This window comes from Gymnoscopelus microlampas (genome assembly GCF_963454915.1).
Source record: "Gymnoscopelus microlampas genome assembly, chromosome: 14".
Classification (NCBI taxonomy): domain Eukaryota; kingdom Metazoa; phylum Chordata; class Actinopteri; order Myctophiformes; family Myctophidae; genus Gymnoscopelus; species Gymnoscopelus microlampas.
In genome coordinates, this window is record NC_139951.1 from 17102366 (window position 1) to 17127338 (window position 24973).

At 42.7% G+C, this 24973-nt stretch overlaps 1 protein-coding gene across 1 annotated transcript in view; it reads left to right on the forward strand.

The window, feature by feature from the left end:
- Positions 1 to 23353, forward strand: part of reep3b (receptor accessory protein 3b) — a 41110-nt gene extending 17757 nt beyond the window's left edge. Inside the window, exons 3-8 of the mRNA XM_084078981.1 lie at positions 7500 to 7576; positions 8073 to 8193; positions 8374 to 8487; positions 12564 to 12729; positions 21994 to 22130; positions 22873 to 23353. Coding sequence (XP_083935107.1) covers positions 7500 to 7576; positions 8073 to 8193; positions 8374 to 8487; positions 12564 to 12729; positions 21994 to 22130; positions 22873 to 22944 — 687 coding nt within the window. The 3' untranslated portion in view covers positions 22945 to 23353. The remainder of the gene's footprint in view (positions 1 to 7499; positions 7577 to 8072; positions 8194 to 8373; positions 8488 to 12563; positions 12730 to 21993; positions 22131 to 22872) is intronic.
- Positions 23354 to 24973: the final 1620 nt, after the last annotated feature.

Below are 24973 nucleotides of genomic sequence, written 5' to 3' on the forward strand. Positions count from 1 at the left end.
TCACCCCATGATACTCATGAGTATGTTGAATCAGCACCCTAGTTCATCAGGGAGGGAGAACTCTTGTTTGGTTGAACAGCCAAATGGAGAGTATCAAACCAATAGGGCACACAGATGCAATATTGACGTGAGAGAGTGGCATGAAACTGCTCAGTTGTTTTTTCAGTTGCGGTGCAGTGAATCTAACCTGACTCCGCCAGATGGAACAAGCTTGCGTCACATTTGTTTCACACGCTACTTCCATCTGGGACCCCGATGGCAGAATCGATGCAAGACGGCGATCCCTTTTTTCAAGCTACTTGGCAGCAGTGTTGATTTTGACAGCAAATTTAGATTTAGTTTTAGTCATAGTCTTTTGAATAAAATTCCATTTAGTTTGTCATATTTTAGTCATCTGAAATGTTTTAGTTTTTGTCTAGTTTTAGTCGGCTAAATATCATAAGATTATAGTCGACTAAATCTACAGTTGATTTAGTCGACTAAAATGTATTTTGGCGGTGCCTTGATGGCGTCGTAACGGCTGATTTTACACTTCGTTGCATGCTGAAAATAGCCGATCTACAAGCTCTCAACGCGTCGCGCTGTGACGCGTTGTGAGCTTGTAGAGCTGCTATTTTCAGAGCGCAACACCCGAGCGTAACCAAACTTAAAATGACTTGCTTTTAGTTCTACTGGATCTCTTCTCCACTAGTCCCTCACTCACTAACATTTTAGTCTAGTTTTTATTTGTTGACGAAATTGTCCATACATTTAATCTCAATGTTAGTCATCATAGCTTAGTTTTTAAAGAGTTTTTATTTAGTTTTCATCTGTGAAAAAAGGTAGTCGACGAACATTTTTTGTCATAGTTTTAGTCGACGAAATCAACACTGCTTGGCAGGTGATTGGATGGGACCGTCTGTCTATCACCTTCTAGTATCAACCAATCATATTAACGTGTCTACATGACGTATAGTACCTGCGCCAGCAGTAGTTCTTTTGTATACTATTCAACCATGATGAATCGTGAAAGAACTACAACGCAATAAGCGCTTCTCGATGGCGTCACATCCTGTCTCGCCAAGATCCCGCCCCTAGCAGCCGCTGATTGGTTCGCACATGCTGCTGTGCGGAGTAGCTCTACTCTCTGAGCGATCCCAGATGGATGCTGTATTGTGAACCTGTGAAGTCAATACCGCCCCCATCTGGCGGAGTCAGGTCACAGTGAATCCAAGCAGCATATAAAACTGATAGCTTCATGATCTTTAATTATCAGCATGATAAGGGTGAAAGTAAAATGAATTCAATGTGTTTTGGCCCCGTATCTCCATTCTACTCCTCAAGTGTTACCAAACTACTCCCAAGTACTGTATGTCTGTAGCAATAATGTAATATATTATTTACACGATCGGTTTCTAAATAAAGCAGTAGGTGTAGGTTTGTTAGCCGAGGTGTTCTCACCGCCTTACTAGCAAATACTGTACCTTGCATTTAGAAGTGCCCAGACGACTGGTAGGTGGCGATCTCTGATCAACTGGCAAAGTAAGAATAACAAAATACATAAAGATTGTGGAACATAATCCCATGTACATTTTTCTTGGCGTTGTAGAGCACTTTGTATTTGTTTAAGATATTTTTGGGGGCTTTTATGCCTTTATTTGGACAGGACAGTAGGCTGACAGGAAATGGGGAGAGAGATGGGGGGGGGGGGGGTAGACATACAGCAAAGGTCGTCGGGAACGGGAGACGAACCCACGCCACGTCTGTCATGCTGGATTACCAGCCTATGTGGTATGCGCCTGGACCGCTAGGCCAGCGGACGCCCAGCACTTTGTATTTTGATTGCTGCTATGCAAAACATAAAGTCAGATAAATGGGGAAACCCCAACACCCAGCTAGATCGCATCGGTTTCAGTTTCATTTGTTACTATAACGTTATTCATTCACGTATTCGACCAGACTTTCACCATAATATGAGCCAATAATATTGTCAGTTGTCGACTAGTCGTGACTCGTGATCATTCTCAATACCAGAATGCAGAGAACAGACTTGCATCCTTGGGAGGAATGTTCCCTTCAAGTTAAGTTGTCATGATCTTTGGAGCTTGGCTTGCCGTAACGGTGATACACACTACTGTTACCTCCTAGAGGCGTGGACATTTGTTTATTCTATGATGCATCATGATATGGGCGGGGAGTCGGGGACTATGTTTTTGCTCTCTCTGTTTCTCAGTAAGGATTTCTTCCCCTTGCACACGCTCACTCTTGCTTTACTTTTTTTTGCCTTTCTCACACAGTCTCTACATTTTTCTCACTATATCTCGCTTTCTTTACAATTTACAGTTTTGGCATTTAGCAGAAGCTCTTATCCAGAGCAACTTACAAGTGTGAATCAGAGTTGCCTCTATCCACCCTTCTCTCCCCTCTATTTCGTTGGCTCTCCTTTCCTTCTCTCTCTCTCTTTCTCTCTGTTTTTCTACCCCTGTGTCCTTCCATCTCCTGCTGTGTTTCAAACTCTCAGTTTTCTGCTCTCTGCCAGAATGACAAATTAATCAGAACCCAAACTCTAGAACATGACTCTCGCAGACGGCATAGTATATGTTTCACTGAGTCTAATTTTACTCAGTTTAGACGGATACCGTTCAGGAGCCCATACCATATTGTGCCCTGGTAACACGACTCTTGTGTCTGCGACACAACGTTTGTAACATCAGAAATAAAGCAAGGTCAGAGGCTTATATTCTAAGGTTATCTCCATTAAGCGTTGTAGTTCAACAGTGCATTACACTGCGTGGCGTTGGATGCATTGTCACTCTGTGGCTGTATGCACTTATTGTTAAGTCAATATGAGACAAAATCCTTAGTTTATAATTATTTGTGAATGAATACGATTCTGCATGCATCAACTTGTAATGCTAGTGTATGTTTAACTGACATACTCGATACCCATTTCGGAATTGGGATGACCGCTCATATCACATCTCCCTCTTTCTCTCTCTCTGCCTCTCTCTCTAACCTCTGCTAACAAACAAGCGAGCTGTACCCTTCAAATGCTCTGACAGCCAGCCCAGCATGTACTGTCCGTACAACAGATTGGGGCAGATTGTAGACTGTGCCGTGCAACACAGTGAGCCACGAGTTTTCCTATGTTAGTTTAGCAAAGGTGCCAAATGTCGACTCCCACATGGTTTTATCGAAACGGTGGTTTCCCTTAGGCGTCGATCGTATCAGAGTCACTCCCGTTTGCCAAGTACAATAAATCTGCAGGAATGTCTCTTGGTGACAACCGTGCATAGACATGCTACAAAAACATTATTGTTTTACTGTGTTGACGGTACAAAGCTAACAGCACTTGACATGTAGAGCACTGCTATCTCTACAAGATATTCATTCATATTTTATATATGTATACGGAAAGTATTAGGAGACTACTCCAAATGTTTCTTAAATCAGCCATATGTGGCCATTCCATTCCATACCGGTGTCTGTCAAATTCCAACACAGGCACTCAACTTTAGCAGCCATTAGCAGAGATTGCCCCTGTCTTCAAAATGCTTATGTATGTACATATTACATAAGTGTATGCAGTGTGTACTTTAGTAGATCTCAGCGTACCTTTTGTTAACCTCATTCACTACCATGGGTGTGGAAATGGTATGGGAAAATGCTCTATGAGACTTGGACATTGACTGACCTCACCGAAATCCACATTGGAGCTATGTGGATCCTGAGATCCACATGATTCGAAACGCAGTACATTGTGAGCTTGTAGATCGGCTATTTTCGGCAACAATATTTAGTGTAGCGCCCATGAGAATACGGTCAACTTAGTATAGGGCCCATGGGAATATGACCAACTAAGTATCGGGATTAAGTGGCTAAATACAATTGGTATCAATATGCCCGGAAAAACTATTCCTTACAGGCTAACATTAACAAACATTTCCAGACACATTCTGTAATGTTTATTGATATGGACAAAATGTAAGCAAGCACAATGTCTCAGAAACAGAAAGCAATTTAGGGAAAAGTGGTTGGTTTATGTCGACTGTCCATTTGAAACTCTGAGAGTGTACAAATTGGTTATATTTTGTACGGTCTGAGTTTCAAATGGATACATAAACACTGAGGATTTTTACTGTGTGTGAGACTGGTATGGTCCGCTTTCTCTTAACGATTGCAGTTCTTGAGTTCCGTCCCTATAACATGGAATCTGTGGCTTGGTCAGCCTCTTTTTCTATTGTTCTCTCTGTTCAACTGGCTTTCTTGGACGCATACAGAGTGTGTGAGCCACTAGTGCGTGAGCCACTATAATGAAACAGCAGGGACGGCCAGTGAAGTTCATCTGAGTGTGTAGTACCCAGCCACACCAGCAGGCACGGCGAACAGAAAGAGCTGATGTCAGGTGTTTTCCCTCTCTTTTTCTAAATGGAAGGCAGTTATTCACAGACGGCTCGGCCAGTAAATGTCTGGGATCGCCTCGGGGAAGGCAAAATGGCCGCCATATTTCACCGAGGTCACATGTTAATGTGCTCCCTTACTGATGAAATGATATGAGATGTAGAGGAGGGGGCGGAGAGGGAGGGGGGGGGGGGGGGGGGCGGGGGTGGGGTGGGTTGGTGAAGAGAGAGACAAAGAATAGAGGGGAGGCAGACGGATGAGATTAACCACTTAACCGCCACTTACGCTTAACCACTTGAACCTTTCCGTCCCTATTCTGGGCTTGTAATAATAGGCGAACATTTGCCGAAAACAGGCGACCATTACCCGAAAATATCTGATCTATAAACAACGCGTCACTTGCAACACGTTGTGAGCATGTCGGTCTGCTACTTTTGGCAAAGAGATTTGGTGTAGATCTAAATGGTAGGGGGCTCTACTGTAGTATAGAGCCTTGAGGGACCCCGGTCAACTGAGTAGGGTCCTAGTGGCTGGCCACTTAAACACTATACATACTAACTAAACCACAAATGTGTTGGAAACAATTTGGAAAATTGCAGATCTACAAGCTCACGATGCGTTCTTGCGTTGCAATACAAACCCGTAATGACAACATGGCCACAATGGGGAGGCCAGGGTTAAACGTGGTTAAATGAGGACAGGACTAGGAGTGACACGTCGATATGTTGTCCTGATTGTCACTCTCCTCTGCTCTCCATTTCACTCGCTCTTTATCATTGATCATTCTTCTGAACATACCGTAGCTTGATGTCACACTGGTGTGTGTGTCTGTGTGGGTGTGTGTGCGCGACTGTGCGCGTGCGTGTGCGTGCATGTGTGAGGGTTCACGGTAAGGTCAGTAATTAAGCAGTCCACCAGTAGTAATGCTGACAGAGCTCCAGGAGGTACTAATTCCACCAAACCACAGGGAGAAACACCACTTATTGTGTGTGTGTGTGTGCGTGCGTGCGTGCGTGCGTGCGCGCGCGTGAGAGAGAGAGAGACAGAGAGAATTTGAGCATGAATGTCACCCTGCTGTTGTGTGTGTGTGTGTGTGTGTGTGTGTGTGTGTGTGTGTGTATGCACTCACTCCCCCCCCCCACACACACACACGCACGCACACACACTTTCTGGCAGTGACATTTCATTAGCTAGCGTCGGTGTGTGTGTGTGTTCAGTGGTGCAGGAGAGTTAAGGCTAATACCTCAGCCCTTGTCATGTGACTGCGGTTGTCTGTCTGTCTGTCTGTCACTGGCTCTGATATGGAAATAGTGCAAAGAAAAAGGAGCCTGTAGAGAGAGAGAGAAAGGGAGGAGAGGCCGTCAGGCATACAGAGATGGATGAATGGATGGATGGAGCGAGAAAGAGAGAGAGAGCAGAGCGAAAGGAACAACAGAGAAATGGGTTATGAGGGAGAGAGGGAGAGAGAGAGAGAGAGAGGCATGGGAAAGAGTCCGGAGGGAGATGGGAAGAGATGAAAAGAGAAGGGGAGAAATAAAAGGCCACAGACCTCAAATGCCCTGTACTGCTAATAAGGGCTGAGAGAGAGGAAGAGAGAGAAAGAGAGAGAAAGAGGGCGAGAACCAACTACAACCAACACTGCATCAGTTTCACGGTCTACTGTACTACACACTTCTCATGCCTGATTTATACTTAGATGTGTGTCGCACCCTGAAAACAGCAGATCTACAAGCTCACAACGCGATGTGTTGTGAGCTTGTAGATCTGTTCGGTGTAGCTTGTGGTTTGCCTATTTTTGGTACACAACACGGTGCACATCCAAGAATAAATCAGGCATCAGAAGTCAGAGAAATCGATGGAAAATGATTTCTGATAATTGAGCGTTGTGTAGTTGATGGGACACATTCTGGAAATGTATGGATTTTTTTGTTTTGATGATTTATTAACACGTTGGTGTGGTGTTTGTTGTTGAGAGGAACATTCTTTCCATGTCCAACCATATTTGGACTCTGAAATGAAGATGCTTTCCTATAAAATGTCTAATTTGTAGATTGAGAACTAAATTACACATTCATAGTGGTGAGATTGAAAAATATGGTTATAATAGTCACTCATACATTTTTTATATTGTAGTAATTATTGTGAATTGAGTTATAATCAAGGTCCCTGGGCGTCCCTGCACCCTGCTTTGAAAACCACTATGTTATTGTATTACATGAAATATATTAGGGTTGTTCAATTAATGGGATATCGCGATTTTTATCACAATCATGTAATTGTGAAACTTTGCAATTCATACACCTTATTTGATCAGCTTTTGCCCTTTTTCTCTAGTCTCCTTGTCTTTAAACAACGTTTCATCATAATAATCGGAACGCCGTACATCCCATCTCCCCATCCACCAGGCTCACAGAAACACAATACATCACAGACAACATTACATACATACCATTTGATATGGTGCCAATAATCACAATGAGCAATTGAAAATGGTCAATGAAAGCATTGTTTTCCATCAAATATCATCATTACTAAAGTGATTCCAATACCTCTTCAGACTCCAGCTTAGCCTGTAGCACTTACCTGACCTAGTTATGACGACCATGCAAACTTACCATGGTCATTTGTTCTCATGTTATTTCTTACTTAGGCTTGTTTTTTCTTGACCACAATGTTACAATTTAGATTTAGTATTTACCTGGTATCCTATAGTTTCAATGTATAGATTTATTTTATTTTTATAGTATATTGTTTCGACTGATGCTAGGTTCTTGGTTTACCTGGGTTCCTAGTGTACTTAGGCACTACACTGTCTCTGCATTTGCTGTGTGTGTTTACATTGCTTACTGTAAGTCGCTCTGTTCAAGAAGTGCCTAAATTGTAAGTTGCAATTTTAATGAAGGATTGTATTATAATTTTAGCTATAATTGCCATATTTTATAAATAGATAGGTAGGAAGATAGATAGGTAGGAAGATAGATAGATATGTATACATATAAATATACATATACTGTGTGTATATATGTGTGTGTGATATTTATTATCTTCTCTAAAGATCATGGTAGTATATATGAATGATTCCTAATGGTCCCTCTCTCTCTCTCTCTCTCTGTGTGTAGGTGCGGTGGATGATGTATTGGATTGTGTTTGCCCTTTACACTGTGGTGGAGACCGTGACTGACCTAACACTGGCATGGTGAGACACACACACACACACACACACACACACACACACACACACACACACACACACACACACACACACACACACACACACACACACACACACACACACACACACACACACACACACACACACACACACACACACACACTCATAAATGCAAACTCAATAAACACCACCACTCACAGTCACAACACAGCCATATTTTGTCATACAGCGAATAATGAAAATAGATTATCAGCGCATAGCAAGGTCTATTTGTGCAATTCTGGCACATATACTGTATAATGACAGGCCCAAAATCAGGACACCAGGGTTAAAGTGGTTAAAGGCATACCAGTGCTATAAATCTGGGATTTTTTTATAACTGGAAGTTATAAAAGCCAAATTGCTGACTGCAGTTTAATATTATGGAAACACCAAATGGATTTGGTTGCATTTGTGCCCTGTCGGAGTTAAAATGAACACTGTGACAGTGCATTAAATCTATGTGTTTGTATTTCTCCAGGTTTCCTCTGTATTATGAGCTGAAGGTGGCCTTCGTCATTTGGCTTCTCTCGCCGTACACCAGAGGAGCCAGTCTCATCTACAGGAAGTGTCTCCATCCACTGCTGTCTTCCAGAGAGAGGGTAAGATCCATCCATCCACACAGGCTATTTTTTCTATTCCCTGAGAAGTAACGTTTTTGGACATACAAGGTTTCTGCCCGACAGTGATGATATCACTTACACAGCCCCTTTAAATTTCCCCTTGAGGATCGTGTGGTGTGTAAGTGTTGTTATTGACTGTGCGTGTGTGTCTATGTGTAGGAGATAGATGACTACATCGTCCAGGCCAAGGAGAGGAGCTACGAGACCATGGTCAACTTTGGCAAACAGGGCCTGAGCATTGCTGCTACCGCTGCTGTGACCGCCGCTGTCAAGGCAAGTGTGTGTGTGTTTGTCTGTCTGTCTGTCTGTCTGTCTGTGTGCGCAAGATGATGGGTGTGTGCGTATGACTCTTTTCCTAGGGTGCCCTCGCTGTCCCTGGACTACCCCTTGCTACAGGCTATGTGTACATTGTTTTTCTGCCTCTGTGTGTGTGTGTGTGTGTGTGTGTGTGTGTGTGTGTGTGTGTTTCATCAGCATTGCGTGGATACCTGTGTGTATCAGTTAGTCCCATCTGATCCTCCTCTAAGGTTTCACAGCTCAGATGGGGATACCAGCAGGGAATCCTGACTGGAAGCATGTGTTCTCCTATCGACATTTTATCTTTTTACATTCATGGCGTTTCTCTTTGTTCTTTTATGTATTCACACATGACTGCCAGATTGCGTTTTTGGTGAAAACTAACTTTATTCAACTGCCGATAACTACAGAACGGACGATCGTGGTTACTATGTTTTTTTCCCGGTGGAAAGAAGAAAGACTCATCTTTCCACCGTGACATAGTTTGTTTACATCCGCGTTGAATTCTTTTTTTCTGTGGATCGTCAAAAAGACTCAAAATAAGGTAAAGCCGCTGGCAGTGGCGGATGAATGAATGAATTAATACCTGGCCAATACCTGTTGAATGAAGGCAACGGTGAAGGCCGATCTTCATTTCGCCTTTTCATTTGTGGTTGAATTTGAGCCTCTCAGGCTACTTTCAACACGTTGACGTTCTTGTTTATCCCGAATGACATGAGCACGCTAAACCCCTTGAAAGACGGCCCCTCAGACAGTGTCTCTGGTTCTTCAACAGAATACTTTGGGTTGGTAAGTGGGTGTCGGGCAGTCGCAGGGGTAAAGTTCTTGCCTACCACCGGCACCGTGGAGATTAGGGGATTGATTCCTCCGCGGTGCCTCCGGCTCAGCCTTACTGTTTGGTCTTAGGGAGGGTGTAGACTCTACACCCCCCTTAAGACCCAACAGTAAGGGTTAGTAGTGACAGGAAATTTGCTGTCAAATTTGACTAATTTGGGGAGACATTTTTTTTAAATGAACAATACAAAAAAAAAGGAACATCCAAAATCTGTGAAAGAAAACTGTTGGAAAGAGAAAGTACACACTTTCTGTAGGTATACTGTATTTGCAGTGGGTGTTGTCTTTGTGAACTGTGGAAGAAGAGAGGCACTTTATTAGACATTCTTGGCTGAGCTGAACTGCTCTCTACTTAACGTGTGTGTGTGTGTGTGTGTGTGTGTGTGTGTGTGTGTGTGTGTGTGTGTGTGTGTGTGTGTGTCTGTGTCTCCAGCCTCTCCTCTATGTAGTGACGCCAGCCAGGGACTTGTAAAATCCCTCCCATGTCTCTGTCTACATTAACCATGCTATTGATCAGTCCTTCAAAGCTAGACATTCTCTCTCCACTTATCCATGTCTCTGTCTGTCCATCTCTCAGGCCATCTTTCATTTTATTTCTCTTCTCTTCTCTCCTGTCCTCGTTTTCAGCCTATTCTCACAGGTCATTACACTATTTGAAATCCTTTTAAAACTTTTCTTCCTTTTTTTTGTGGGGTTCGTGAATTGATTGACCTTGCCTGGCACAAACGAAACCCACTAAATCTTATATAAACCTGCTTGTCTGAAACTGCCAGACAGGCTCAACCCAACAAGCTCAGAGAGCATTTGCGAGGATTTCTCCTGGGACTTTATTCATGGTTTGGTTTATAAATCTATCTTCGCACTCAAAACTCAAAACAGACAGTTGTAACTTTTTTTTGGAGGTGGGGGAACGTGGTCTTATAGAAGAAATCATGACTGCACCCGTCATTGTAGCATACAATGTAACCCCCTGTACATTTACAGTGGGTTTTGTGCACTACAATCTCTATTTGCAGTATTTTTTCTAGTATAAAGTGATAACACATAAGACCCGGTTTCTGCTCTTAAACACCATAAGCCGTCCTTGTCTTGGACATGGTAATTATAGGCAACATTTGTTTCCCTCCAAATTATTTCAGAAATTACAAAAATAGCCAAGCTCATAACGCATCCAGCTTGTATGTAAGCTATTCTTGCTAGTCGTCGTACAGCGGAGTATATACGTAATATGGCTTAAGTGTTTAAGGATGGACAATTTCTCTACATGGTTGAGCTCACAGAGAAGCCTGTGGTGCATGATTTGCATTTTAATCTACATTTTGACAGATTTGGTCATAAAAGTCCTCGTGGGTGCGCTCTAAAGGCTAATTTATAACTACTTCATCGCAAGACTTTTATTGGAAATACGCCATTTTTGTCGAGCGCTAATTCCTGAAACGGTCGTTTGACGAGGTATAAATTAGCCTGAACTGTGCTACTTGCCTAACCTACCTCTCTGGTGACTCTTGCTTTGACTGTCTGTCTCTCTGATTCTACCTGTACTGACACCCTGTCTTCTGTAGGGGCTCTGTGCTTCAGCAGACAGCTATGGGAGGTAAAAAACAACAGTTTAATTATAGAAGCATGGACACTACTTAAAATATGTCATTTCATACAAGGGCTGGGCAATATATCGATATCATATTGATATTGTGATATGAGACTAGATATCGCCTGGGAGTTTGGATATTGTGATATCATTATATGGCACCTGTTTTAAGGGTTCATTCTTTTTAGCTTGTATACCCCGTAGAATTGGGGAGGGGAAAAAGAATCACAATATTGAGGTATTTGGTAAAAACAAAACAAAAAATGTGATATTTGATTTTGTCCATATCGCCCAGCTCTATTTCATACCAACATTTATTCACACAAGCTGCCATGTTTTCCCCTATTTGTGAGGTAGCAGCTGCAAATAATATAATAAGTTATCCGTGACAGAAACTTTTACTTGAGACAGACATTTGAAATATACTTTTCAGTGATGTTGTAAACCTCAAAGTACTGTTTTACTGTGGTTAGAAAGCTACACCTTGTGCAGTATTATATAACATACAGTTTGACCCGGGCCTGCCAATGTGCTAAGACACATTCCTCCATAATATCTATAATTCAATTTCCTACAATTCAATCTACTTTTTAGGAGTTTTTGATTGATTGAAGTTATTAGCAGGTTGCAAACAGTACAGGAAGTACAATTGCACAGGTCATACTACAGTATAAGGATAACACAAAAAAGCCCTGAGAGGTGGTTTCTATGTATTCAATTTATAATAAAAGTTCACTTTACATTTTGTGAAAACCTTTCATTTCTTCATACGAGTTAAATGTGTACAGAATATACACAGATGGTGTACTGTTAATACCTCTCATTGTCTTCTTTGTTTTTCCTTCATTTGGTGTTTTTCTTTTAACCCTATAAGACTCTTCCACCTGTTCTCACTCCCCTGTCTTCGATGTGTCTGTTGATGTCCAGTATGACTGTGTTTATTGATGCATTGATACTCATCAGTGCCCCCCCCAAAAAAATGTATATAACAATTATTTGCTTATCCTAAAAAGTAATCAATAGAATAATTGGCAGTTGCAGACCTGCTTATATAATGCAGTGCGGTGTACTAGTACTACTCTTATACACAGTATATACCACTGTGTACTACTCTTACATAGAACACAGTTTACTGTCTTTGACAGGCAGGCTGACAATTATAAATGCACTACGTGTGGCTTCCACAGCTGCAGGCGCAGCACGTGAAATATTAATGACAACGGCAAACACTAATGAAATAATTCTCAGATAGGCAACAACAATCAGGAACAGGGATTACACAACACAAAGCCCTCAGGCTTATTTCCATGGCATGACTCTCCTTCTCATTGACTGTCTCCCGGCGAGGCAGCGGAGAGTCATTTGAAGTTGTTTTGTTTGCGTCAACACGGAACATCAACACGCCCATTCATCTGCATGAGGTTGAAACTGTGTCTTGTAACATGTGGAAAAATGCAGTTTGCTTTGTTACAATGAATCAAGATGTGGTATTGACTGTGTGTGTCTGTGTGTTTGTGTGTGTTTCTGTTTGTCTGTTCATCTTCTTCCTCGTTCTTTTGCCTCTCTCCCTCTCTCTCCCTCGCTCCCTCCCTCCGTGTGTGTGTGTGTATCTATCCATCGGTCCCTGCAGGGCCAAGGTGCCATCACCGAGAAGCTGCGTAGCTTCAGCATGCATGACTTGACCCAGATCAGCCAGCAGGATGATGGACCACCAGGCCATCATCTGTACCAGTACAACCCCCAAGCATCCAACCCCGCCGCCAGGAGATCCCAGAACTCTGACGCTGCAGACGGAGGTACAACGCACACACACACGCACACACACACACACACACACACACACACACACACACACACACACACACACACACACACACACACACACACACACACACACACACACACAGGTTAAGGTTCTCAGTCGCCACGACTGATTTTAGTCATTTGGATTCTATAGAAGGAAGCCATATTTCAAGATTAGAGCATTTGAAGTGGTCAAACTAGCAACATGTTCAGAAGCGTCTTCCATAAAATCTTAATTGGATATTTCATATACTGTAAAAGCAAAGATTAAAGCCTCAATCTGTGATTTCTTCACCTGGTTGGCAGTATGTAGAACAGCAGGAACATTATTGCTAAAACATCATAATTGCATATATTGTGTTAATTGTTCAGGGAACAGCGCTAGTGTATGTGTGGGAGGGGGCGCGTTTCACAGTGGTTCACAAATCGCACATTAGGACTTGGTCATACAAACATTTACACACACACACACACACACACACACACACACACACACACACACACACACACACACACACACACACACACACACACACACAATATCTACAAGCATTTGTGGTCTTTAAGTTTAGCATTAAAGACATGGAGAATACAATCTAACTATATAAATGGCGAGCAACTTCCGCACCCTTGGTGCGACACCCCACAGCTCTGTTATCGAATAAACAACGCACCGCCAGACCACATGTCGCCAACTGACTCGCCACGCCGCCCGCACTGAATTTACGCCTCGCGTAGGGGACATCTCACTGCTCCCTACACCTTTTCCACCGCGCAACATAATTAATTCTACTCACCAAATGTCGGACAAAACGGAAGGGGAGGCAGCTTCGTACCGTTTACCGTGCGCACGACCTCATCACCACAACAGCAGGCAGCCGGTGCGGGGGCTTTTTCCTTTTTTTCCAAAAAATTTTTTTGGTCACCATTTTCTCCAGGCACCATTTCTGGTGTAACGCCACCGCCAGCATGCGCTGGGTTGCGCTGCCATTGCACTCTGCCCATCTCCTCCACACCAACACACACGCAGCTCCTTTGCTTCAACCCCCCCCCCCTTCTTACGTACCTCCTTTGTTCCACCCAGGCCGTTACTTTCACTTCACTCATGTCTCGCTCACACTATGTCCGTCCTTCACGTGCCATGTTCATCCCAAACACAAAAACAAACAAGTCGGGTTGCCAAGTTCAGGTTGCCAGGTCCTCTAAAAACAAGCGCCAGAAACAAGCAACCACCTTCATGAAAAAAAAAAAAACACCAAAGGGCTCCGCCATGTTCCAGGGGGGTCCCCGCGCGTCCCAACACTCCACAGGGGGTCCGTAGACCAGCAGGGGGTCCGCGGGGGTCCCCCTCAAACATCAAAAATATATTTTTTTCAATTTTTTTTTTTTTTTTTTTTAACTTTTCCACAGTTTTACTCCAGCAATTTCACCGCCATGTTCCAGGGGGGTCCCCGCGCGTCCCAACACTCCACAGGGGGTCCGTAGACCAGCAGGGGGTCCGCGGGGGTCCCCCTCAAACATCAAAAATAAAAAAAAGCCCCGTGCGCGGCTGGGGTTGAGGGGGGCGTAGCCCCCCGAAACTCTAGTATGTGAATATTGTGATAATAATGATAAACATAGTACGTATTAATGCTTGTTGTGCCCATGAAAAATGTTATTGTTTTGAGCTTCCTACATGGGCTCCGGGTCTCCCCATAGGATCCCACTCTAAGAGCCCTCCAGGCCGTTCCACTAATCTTATCCAAGGGACAGGCCTTCATTTTCCCATACACCTGCTGGCCTCAGTCCCTCTGTTTTTGTGGAGGTTTCTCCCCCAGAGAGGGGAGAGGGGAACAGCCCAGGACCTCCTGGGCTCTGTGTCTTCCCATAGGATCCCGCTCTAACAGAGCTCTGTTGGAGTGTGATGGGATCCAATGGGGAGACACGGAGCCCCCCAGGTACTACATGTACCCCCAGGTGGGAGGGGGCAGCTGGGGTAGTTGGCTCAAAACAAGAGTCAGTGGCAACAGCAGGATAAGCATTAGCAGAGACATTTTTCATGGGTGCTAAGAAGCATTGTTAAAACAGAGAAATGTACCAAACACAATTGTTTTGTGCTATATCTACACACACACATATATATATACATATACGCACACATTATTATATACTTACGCACATCGTATGTATAGTTGATATTAAGGAAAGTGCTATAGGCGCACAAGACATTGTAGAGCCTCACTTGCTCTATTGTGTCTGTGCCAAGCTGCACTGAGGGGATCTCAGGTCGGTCACGTCTGGCTGAGCACACAGCATACAAAACACTGACGCGTGCACGCTCACACGCACGCACCCAAACACCAACGCCTGGCTGAGCAAGCACATGACCTCCACTCCACAACACAACACAGGCCAGGCGGGCAAGTAGACAGCAAGAGGGTCATGTGACTGTGGAATGTGACTTCACTCCCTGAGCAGTAACTCCCAGAGAGAGAGAGAGAGAGAGAGAGCTAACCTTTCCTACGTGTTGTGTATATTTAACTATTTCTGGCAGAAAATGCACAATTATTATGGTTTTGAAAGCTATTTTTTCCCCTAAATTGTAATGCAACGCAGATGTTTGAGAAGCCATTTTTTAGTACATATATGTACACAACATGTTATGTTTTGTTGTACAAGGGTGGCATACAAAAATAGCAGATCTACTGACCTTGTAGATCGGCTATTGTCACTATTCGGCTATTGTCACTATTCGGCTATTGTCACTATTATTTTAATAATCGTTTATTAATCGTAATCAAGGCAAAAGTTTGTGATACTGATTTGAAGTCATATGGTCTAGCTCCAGAAGAACATTGGGAAGAAATGTGTGCACGAGGATGTGAGGGAGTGGTAAAGAAAGAGAGTTCAGATATTTGTGAAGGGAGATTCTTGGAACAATAGATTGACACACGTTGGATCTCTTCTGTTAACCTCACACCCCCCACACACACACACACACACACACACACACACACACACACACACACACACACACACACACACACACACACACACACACACACACACACACACACACACACACACACGTACACACACAGACAGACTTTGTACATAGTTGTACATATTGGCAGGTGAGAGATTTTAAACCAAAATTCTACTAAGAGAAACGACTACTAATGGACTGCATGTAGACAGGGTGGCAGCTTCCCACCTATTCATTTGTATGGGGGGAAACGATGCACACACATGCACGCGTGTACCGACGCACGCACGTACGCATGCATGCATGTGCGCACGCACACGCACATTCAAGATGACAATTTAAATCTCACTGTATAGCATTGACATTGACGACACTCCTTTATTCTCCTCTCTCTGTTTCATCCCCCCTTCTTCCTCTTCCTCTCTCCCGTGCTCCCTCTATCTTTCTCTCTCTCTCTCTCTCGTTCACTCTTCAGTAGATGAGTTGAAAGCCTGGCTGGCATTTCAATGAATGCTCTCTGCAGCTGTGTGTGTGTGTGTGTGTGTGTGTGTGTGATGACTTCCCCGCAGACAGAGGGGAGATGAGATGAGGTTGAGTGAGGATGCTGGTGGAATGTCAAACACACACACACACACACACACACACACACACACACACACACACACACACACACACACACACACACAGCCAAGGAGAGCGTGAGGAAGATGGGTAGGAGAGAGAAAAGAAGGGAGGAAAGGAGCAGAGAGACAATGAGTGCAGGGATGGAGAAGGAAGTATGAAGAATGGGGTGATTGGATAGAGGTAGAGTGGAAACGGGAAGGAGAGTCAGGTGGAGAAGAGGGATGAGGATTAGAGATGGGACGATAATCGTTATCGTTTATCTCGATAAAAAATAACGTGTTGCGATGCTTCGCAAGCATGTGGATCGGCTATGTTTGGCGAACGTTCCCTCCTGAATTGGACAAAAGTGGCATTTTAAGAGTTTCAAGCATTATTTTGGCCTGGACTCTTAATGTCGTCCCATCCCTAATGAGGATGAGGGAATGAGGAAGGAAAGAAGGAGGTAATTAAAGGCAGGTAGATAGCAACAAATAATTATAGCCATTTCTGCAATTTTAGCGCGACACTGTTTTTGCATGTCAAAAGAATTTCACCCACCGCTTTACACCTGTCAACTGTGATGTGACAAATAAAACAGATTCTGATCGTACCACAAAGTATAATAGTGGTTATTCAGACTAATTGATTAGATTTTCATCAATTCATTGAGATATTACAAAAGGAAAAAAAGACCTTGTTTCTCGATTATTTGTGAATCGAAAAAGGAATCGATAAAAGAATCACAAAGAAAAGAATCGATAGTTGCAGCCGGCAAAGATAGGGAGGCATATGAACCTTCATCACGTCAGCATGCTGAGAGCAGGATGCATTAGGTATTCAGCTCAGTTATCCTGCACAGACAGAGCGAAGACAGAGGCAGAATAAATGAAAGGCAGTGGAGGGCAGAGACGCTTTCATTCTCCAACACGGCTAGCTAGTCTTTAGCTCGTGGTTCTCACAGCTATCATTACTCTTTAACACACACACTCAAACACCACAAGAATATGATATTAAAACTCAGCAGTGTTTTAACCTTTGTGTTCACTTTTGGGTAAATTTAATTTAAAAAAGGAAATGTCTTAAAAACCTTTTTAGGACATAAAAATGTATTTACCTCTAGCAGAGGTAAATAAACCATATATCATTTTGGCATAAAGATTTTCCCATAATTATTTATTCTGCTTCAAAAATCCCTATAATGACATGGTTATAATACCACCATGGCCGACAGTTTCACTGGTGCTAATAATAAGTAAACAAACAGAACACAAGGGTCAAGGTGATGACCCCTTTTAGCCCGCCACCTCCCTTGGCGTGTGCGAAAGCATCAGTGACAAATGCCAGCATGTGCTTCCAGTATACCCCGCCCCAAAACACCGACCGCAACCAAGCATCTCTTCTGCTTGACCTGAAAGGATTCCCTTGTTCATAAATGAATCAGACAGGCTTCTCGAAAAATCTCAGACTTATCCCGTTTTTTAATGCTTTTGGGACCAGCCAGACTCTGTGTGTGTGTGTGTGTCCGTGCGTCCGTCTGTCCATGTATTTGTGTGTGTTATTTAATAAAGCTGTCTACTCCAAACATGGCAGGAAATTGGAGAATTTGACCACAGAATAGGCTGGTAATGGATGGAATGACTGGAATCCAGTCTCTTCATAGGCCTGCCAGGAAAATCAGCTCTTGTTTTTTTTTTCTTTTTAGAAAAGCCACACTAAGGCATAATTCAAACAACATTATTCCCATGTGAACACGATTTCCATTTATATTTAAGACATTCAGCTGAAAAGCTTATCCAGCGCGGCTTTGCGAGGGAGGAGGGAGAGGTCTGAATGGCACTTTGAAAAGGACACGTGATTGTTTCCCAAACAGTGGGTGGCGGACCAATTTTTATGGGTCGCAAGTAAATATCTCTTATTTTCAGTTTCTTACATACAAAAAATAAATAAATATATTTCAAAAGATTTAAAAAAAACAAGTTTAATCAAAAAGAAATCGCAGCTTTTCATCAAATAAAAACATTTTTTCAACAAGTAAAACCAGAAAATCAAATAATTTCCATTAAAAATGCATTTAAAAAAAGTTAACGAAACCTATTTTGGGTCCTGGGCAAACATCTAATTTTTATTTTGGGTCTTGAGCTACAACGTTTGGGAACCACTGCAATAGCTGGCTGTGGGGTCCAGCTTTGTGACATTCATGTTACCGGACATTCTCTCTAACCGTCTGGCCACCCGCTACCTCTCCTAAAACCTATAAAGCTTTTTGGAAGTAAGTGTTTCATTACACTTTATGTGTACTTCCTGGGTTGAAGTTATATTGTGTTAGAACTTTTATTTCTTGTACCAAAAAGACCTGCTTGTCGTAGCCAATTGTGAGTGGCCTCATTGGACTCGGTTTAGAGTCCTTGTTCTTCATTGTTGTTACATAGCCCCGCCCATCTTCTGATTGGTCGATATTGGGTAGTTCCTATTTGTTGCTTAACTTTTGAACGGTGTCGTACAGACTTGTGAGTCACGTCACTGGACTCTGTTGAAAATCCTTGTCCCTCATTAAAGTTACTGATCTCTGCTCCCCGTTCTGATTGGTCAATACTTCCCCCTAACGTGGACAGAGATGCGAGGGCCCGGTCATCGCTGCTTGCAGCTTTAATTATTATTATTATTTTACTCTTGAAGTTTAGATGTATCTCTCTCATACCTGTATCTTTCCTTTGTTTCTTATTATGGTGCTGCTGTGACGACTGAATTTCCCTCACAGGAGTTCTATCTGTCTCTGTCTGTCTAATATAGCTTATGTTATTATTGATCATAGACTCACTGTAGATGTAAGCAGTCAAAAGCCTCTCCCAATCTTCCAACAAACCCAAGAGTGTAATCTTTGATGCCATCAAAAGAGTCTGGAGCTGCTCTGTCAACTGGCACATTGATTAATCCTGCTCCTGCAGATAAACCCAGTCAGAGTTAATTTCTGTCAAGCTATGATAGAAGGATCAAAATAGCATGATAAGAGTAGTACTCTAATTTGTCAAGATCCTCGTGTTTCTGCAAACGTTACTCCCACTCTATTTCCTTCCTAGTTAACGATACATCTGACATGGAGTGTGGGCTCCATACGGCAAGGGAGCTACAAATGTTAAAAGGTTCTTTATTATTTATTTATTTGTTTTCGCCCTCGGATTGTGCTGAGGCCAAGCACTTAACGGCCTAACATGTCAAAGACGAGGGAATGGGGGGGGGGGGGGGGGGGGTTGGTTAGCCTGGTTTCCTTTTGTAGAGCCAAGCAGGGCTAGTGCGGTTTGCACTGGAAAGCCAAACGGGGCCAGTGTGGTTTCCAGTGTAGAGCTGTAGTGTGGGTTTCAAGAAAGGGCACAGACTGGGCATGTTGGACCCTATAGCTCGATTCACGTGTGTTGAAAATAGCTGACCTACAAGCTTACAACGCGTTGCATCCATAATGCGTTGTGAGCTTGTAGGTTTGACATTTACCCTGTGGAACGACAGTTTGGGAAATAGCCAATCTACAAGCGTTGCGATGCGTTGTGAGCTTCTAGACTGGCGCAACACAACAACGTATAACTCAGTTTCGCAGGGTTCCTCCAGATATACTGTAGCCGTACTAGCTGCCTTGTATTCACTACCTAGTCTGTCCATTCATATTTAATTATTTACCTCAGAGCAGCACCATACATCTGATGTTGTGCTGGTTATTATATGGCCTTAAGCCTAATTTATACTTTGGAGTATGACCTGTCGCTCGCTGAAAAGCAGTTGTGGTCGGCGAGCAACACCGTCGTGCAGTGGAGTATAAACTAAGCTTTATTCCCACCATTCCTTTTCCTCTCTCTCTCTGTGCTGTGGAAAGGTGGCTTGGTGTTGGGTGAAGTTCTGTTCAGGAAACCGAGGTTTTCTCTAATAGAATCCAGATGTGGCGTCGGCATCAGTAGCCAGGGCGTAGAACTAGAACACATGGAGCGGCCATTCCCGCCCGAACACGGTTCAAATTCACGCTCTGCTTTTAAGGCACGACTGAATAAACTATGAAGGCAAACTGTGTGTTCTCAGCCAGGAGCTGCTGAGATAACGTAACATGACAACATGACGGTACCAAGAAGTTATTATAGTCAATGGATATGAGTATAATGCATAACACTATACATGTTGTGTATGCATAAACACAGATTTAAGTCAAGATTTAGATAGTGTATCAAATCAGCGATTCATGAGACCGTGGGGATGTACATTTCATTGCTTTAACCGTCTTCTCTCAAACTGAAGCATTCTTTAGCTTCATTTATGCTCCGTCACACAATGGTGTCGGGACGTCTTGTCAGCTTGAAAATCAGTTATATTCAGAAAGTGATGCCGTCATATTACGGAGTGTGAATTAGGTTTCACAGTATGAGTATGCGTGAGATTCAACAGTTCCATTTCTTCGGCCAAGATCAGCTAGAAATCTGTATGTGAGAATGACAGAATGGCATAGTGGAAGTAAGCATCACTAAGGAGTATAATGCTTGATTAGCTCATCCACAAGTTCACAGCGCGTTGCATCACGTAGAGCTGTGATCTGGTAGATCGGCTATATTCAGCAAGCAACACTTGCGACAAAGCATACGTAAGGCTTGTGAGAATGCCAGTCAGTGAAATGTCATTTCTACCCTCAATCTCATGCACGTCTACAGGCCGTGCTTACATCATATAACCAGATACTGGCAGCATTCAGTGGCAAGCCATTTTGTGGCGTACCTAAAGACAATGCTAGTTGTACACCAGGATGTGCCTTTTCTAGCCATTCCTATTCTATGGCCCCGGAGAGACAAAGAACCAAGTAGACTGAACACAAGTGTTTCTCGTGTCTCTCTACTGACCCCTGCTGGATTCAGGGGGGAAAGGTGCATCCAGAGTTGACACTACACAGATAGACATAAGGAGGTGCTTTTTAAAAGAAATCATTATCATTCAGCCACCATCTTGAGAGAGAGTCAGCAGATGACTGTAATCAGCTTACAGTCACACACAGTGATTGGGGTTAATGGTAGTACACCATAATTCATTCAGGGTTTTCTATTGGACAAGAATTATACTTAACCTATTTAGACCTGGAACTGTCATTTTTAGATTTGAGCTAAAAAGCATTATTTTACACTTTGGGCTATTCAAAAATCGTGAAAATGTCTGCAAATCTTTGAATATATATATATACTTTCAAAGCGAATATTTTTAACTCAAATCTTTACTTCTGGGGGTCCCTGGAACAAAATATTTTGATGGGGGTCACATCATCATTTTGGGGGTCCTTGACATGAAAAAGATGAAAAAGATTGAGCACCACTGATATATAGAAACATACGTTTTTCAGAATACTGAGATTTAGGAGACGTAGATGGAGAATCGGCTTCAGGTCTCAATGGGTTAATTATTTTATTTTCACCTGCTTTGGGGTGGGTGACACATTGTCTATTTTCTGCCCTGGACAAAAATCTGCCCTGGACTAACTATTGTCTTGGGGGGATTGTGGCAGTATTTACCTGATGTCTTCCTGTGTGTGTGTGTGTGTGTGTGTGTGTGTGTGTGTGTGTGTGTGTGTGTGTGTGTGTGTGTGTGTGTGTGTGTGTGTGTGTGTGTGTGTGTGTGTGTGTGTGTGTGTGTGTGTGTGTGTGTGTGTGTGTGTGTGTGTGTGTGTTTCCAGAGTACTACTATGACCAAGAGGAGAGGTCAGATGAGGAGGAGGGTGAGCCCACTTTCTCCGAGGACGAGGCGGTCACCCAGAGAGGGCTGAGGAGGTCACAGAGCGTGAAGATGACACGCTCACGAGTCCGCAAAGACGTAAGAACGCGTTTAGCCCGTTAAAACCGGGAAAAGCGTCTGTGTCATTTTTAGATTTCTTCGGCTATTAAAAAAATTGCAGATATACAAGCTCATAGCGTGTCACTCTATGAGCTTGTAGATCTGCTATTTTTGAAAAATCTTGAAAATGTGTGCAAATGTTTTTTAAGATGGAGGTCCGCGGCTAAATACATAACATTTTGGGGGTCCTTGACATGAAAAAGTTTGAGAACCACTTGTATAGCAACATAAATTCAGAAAACTGTTTTCACTAAATGGAAAAAATAACTTGTGTTCCAATGGATCCAGTATAGTTATTATTTGGTCACAAGGTCTTGTTAATACTTTTCATTCGTTCAATATTTATAGATATATAAACAGATACACGTAACCAATTACACACACACACGCACACACACACACACACACACACACACACACACACACACACACACACACACACACACACACACACACACACACACACACTCAAAAAGAATCAATAAAGAATTGCTCACAGCTTGAAAAGTAATCAATAAAAGTGTAATTTTGTGAGAGAGGGAGGGTGTGATTTTTGCGTGTGAAAACGACAGCTGTATGAGGCTGGTTCTGCCAACAACACCCCCCACTCTGAGGAATGCTAAAACTAGCATAACAACAAAGTGAATCAATCGTTTACTGTTCATTTCTAATTCTATCATGATACCGGTTTAATCTCTTCTATATCTGTGTTTGTTGCTAGGCTCGTTACGGATCTCTGAAAATCAAAGGCAAGAAGAGGCCAGCACTGAGTACTGTTAACTATGGAATGTGAACAGATTACTGACGCCTGCCCTACACACACACACACACACACACACACACACACACACACACACACACACACACACACACACACACACACACATACACTACGGCTGTCAAAATTGGCCAAGAAATAACATTTGAATATACCTCCTAAAGAAACCACAATACAGTAGGTTCGAACCTTTCAAATATCTATTTTTGTGCATTATGTACAGCCATTGTAGAGCTGCTTTTTATGTTTTGGTTTATTTCGCATTCGAAATAAAAAAAATCACAATCGAACATCGGTTTATTTTTACAATTTAGATTATATGTTTGAATTTGGATTATTTGTTGACAGCCTACACACACACACACACACACACACACACACACACACACACACACACACACACACACACACACACACACACACACACACACACACACACACACACACACACACACACACACACACACACACAGAGAGAGGACATCATCTGGAACTTCTCTCCTGATGTTTTTAAACGCTAATGGGTCTGACTTTCAACAATGCTGAAATCCAGTCTCGTACGCCTTTTGTTATGATCTTTTTATCAACATATTTATTACCCGATTGACTCACTGTATGACTTGTGCATACGTGAGCATACAAAGACATCATTCAAAAAAACAGCTGTACTCGAAGGTGTTTTTTTAAAATGTTTTAGTTTTGGCTGTTGCATGGTTTTGTTGTGTTTTATTAATTGTTCTGTTTTCAGTTTTGACGCGTACTTTGTAATTGTTATAGGAATTAACGTCTCGAAAACGTCTTGAACGAACGTGTGCCGTTCTGTTCACTTTATTCAATGTTTATTTTTTATTTTTTTAGGTTTTGCTTCTGCTGCCTTTTTGTTTTAGTAGCTATTAGTGACTTTGTATTATTTGTCGTTCCATTGTTCCTCGTCATATCTGTGACAGCAGATTTGGGGTCAGTTCTTGTACAAATTAGGATTAGTTTATAATGTTGCTGCACTCTGTAATGTTAATCTCTCTTGCGCAAGTGCTGAAATGCTTACCACTGAGCTAATATAGCCCGCCTGCTTGCTCAGAGGAGAAATAGAATTTTGACAGTACCACTTGTCAACCAGTCGTGTCCAACCAGACCACAGGTTCTAAATGTCTCAATAGAAGAGCAGGGAGACCAAATATAACCCAGTTGTATTAGTGATATTGTATTAACATGCTCTACCATACAGATTAGACAAAATAACATTGTATTCACACACAAAAAAATGTTACATCGTACAGCTTTAAGTGGAAACCATCATTGACTTATGGATGAGTTTTTAAAACTCATCTCCATTCAGGAACTAAGAAAAACGACTGAATGTCCTTCCTGCATGTGTTCCTGAGGATCCTGGGCCACCCCAGACCTGTAGCCCTTTACAATGCTGCCACCCAGAGGCAACAATACCACATAGAATTACATAGGATAAACCTTAGAATGGAGAATCTCTAAAGATACTGAGGTTACGTTTAGGCATGAGTTTGGTGTGGTTAAAGGGGCTACACCATGAATTTCATTTTTTTTTAGGTTTTTAGTATTTTTTGGGCTCCCCAGTGTCTTTTTTTTTTACATTTAGTCATTCATGCTCATTTCATGGATTTCCTGAATGGGCGTGTCTGAACAGGCCATTTCAGAATGGCAGGGCAAGTGATGTCACTTGCCCTGATTTTGCATTGATGATGGCCAGACAGAATTGCTCAGTAGCTCCCCCCTGCCCAATAGGACGTTTTGGTATTGCAGCTGAAAAAGCTTGGAATGACAGACAGTCAGATTGTGAGAAAAAATATCTGGATGTTTTTTAGGCTTACAACCTGTTTAAAACGTATTAGGGGGCAATATTTTTATATAATATATATTTTTTTAATTCATGGTGTAGCCCCTTTAAGTTATTCCCACATACCCTTTGCCAGTGCTCTGCTGGGACTTGGCGAGTCGCGTGTCGTCGTCCACACATACATATCAAGAGACCCGGTGACCTTGGGGGTCGAGGGTTTCCACTATGACCTGT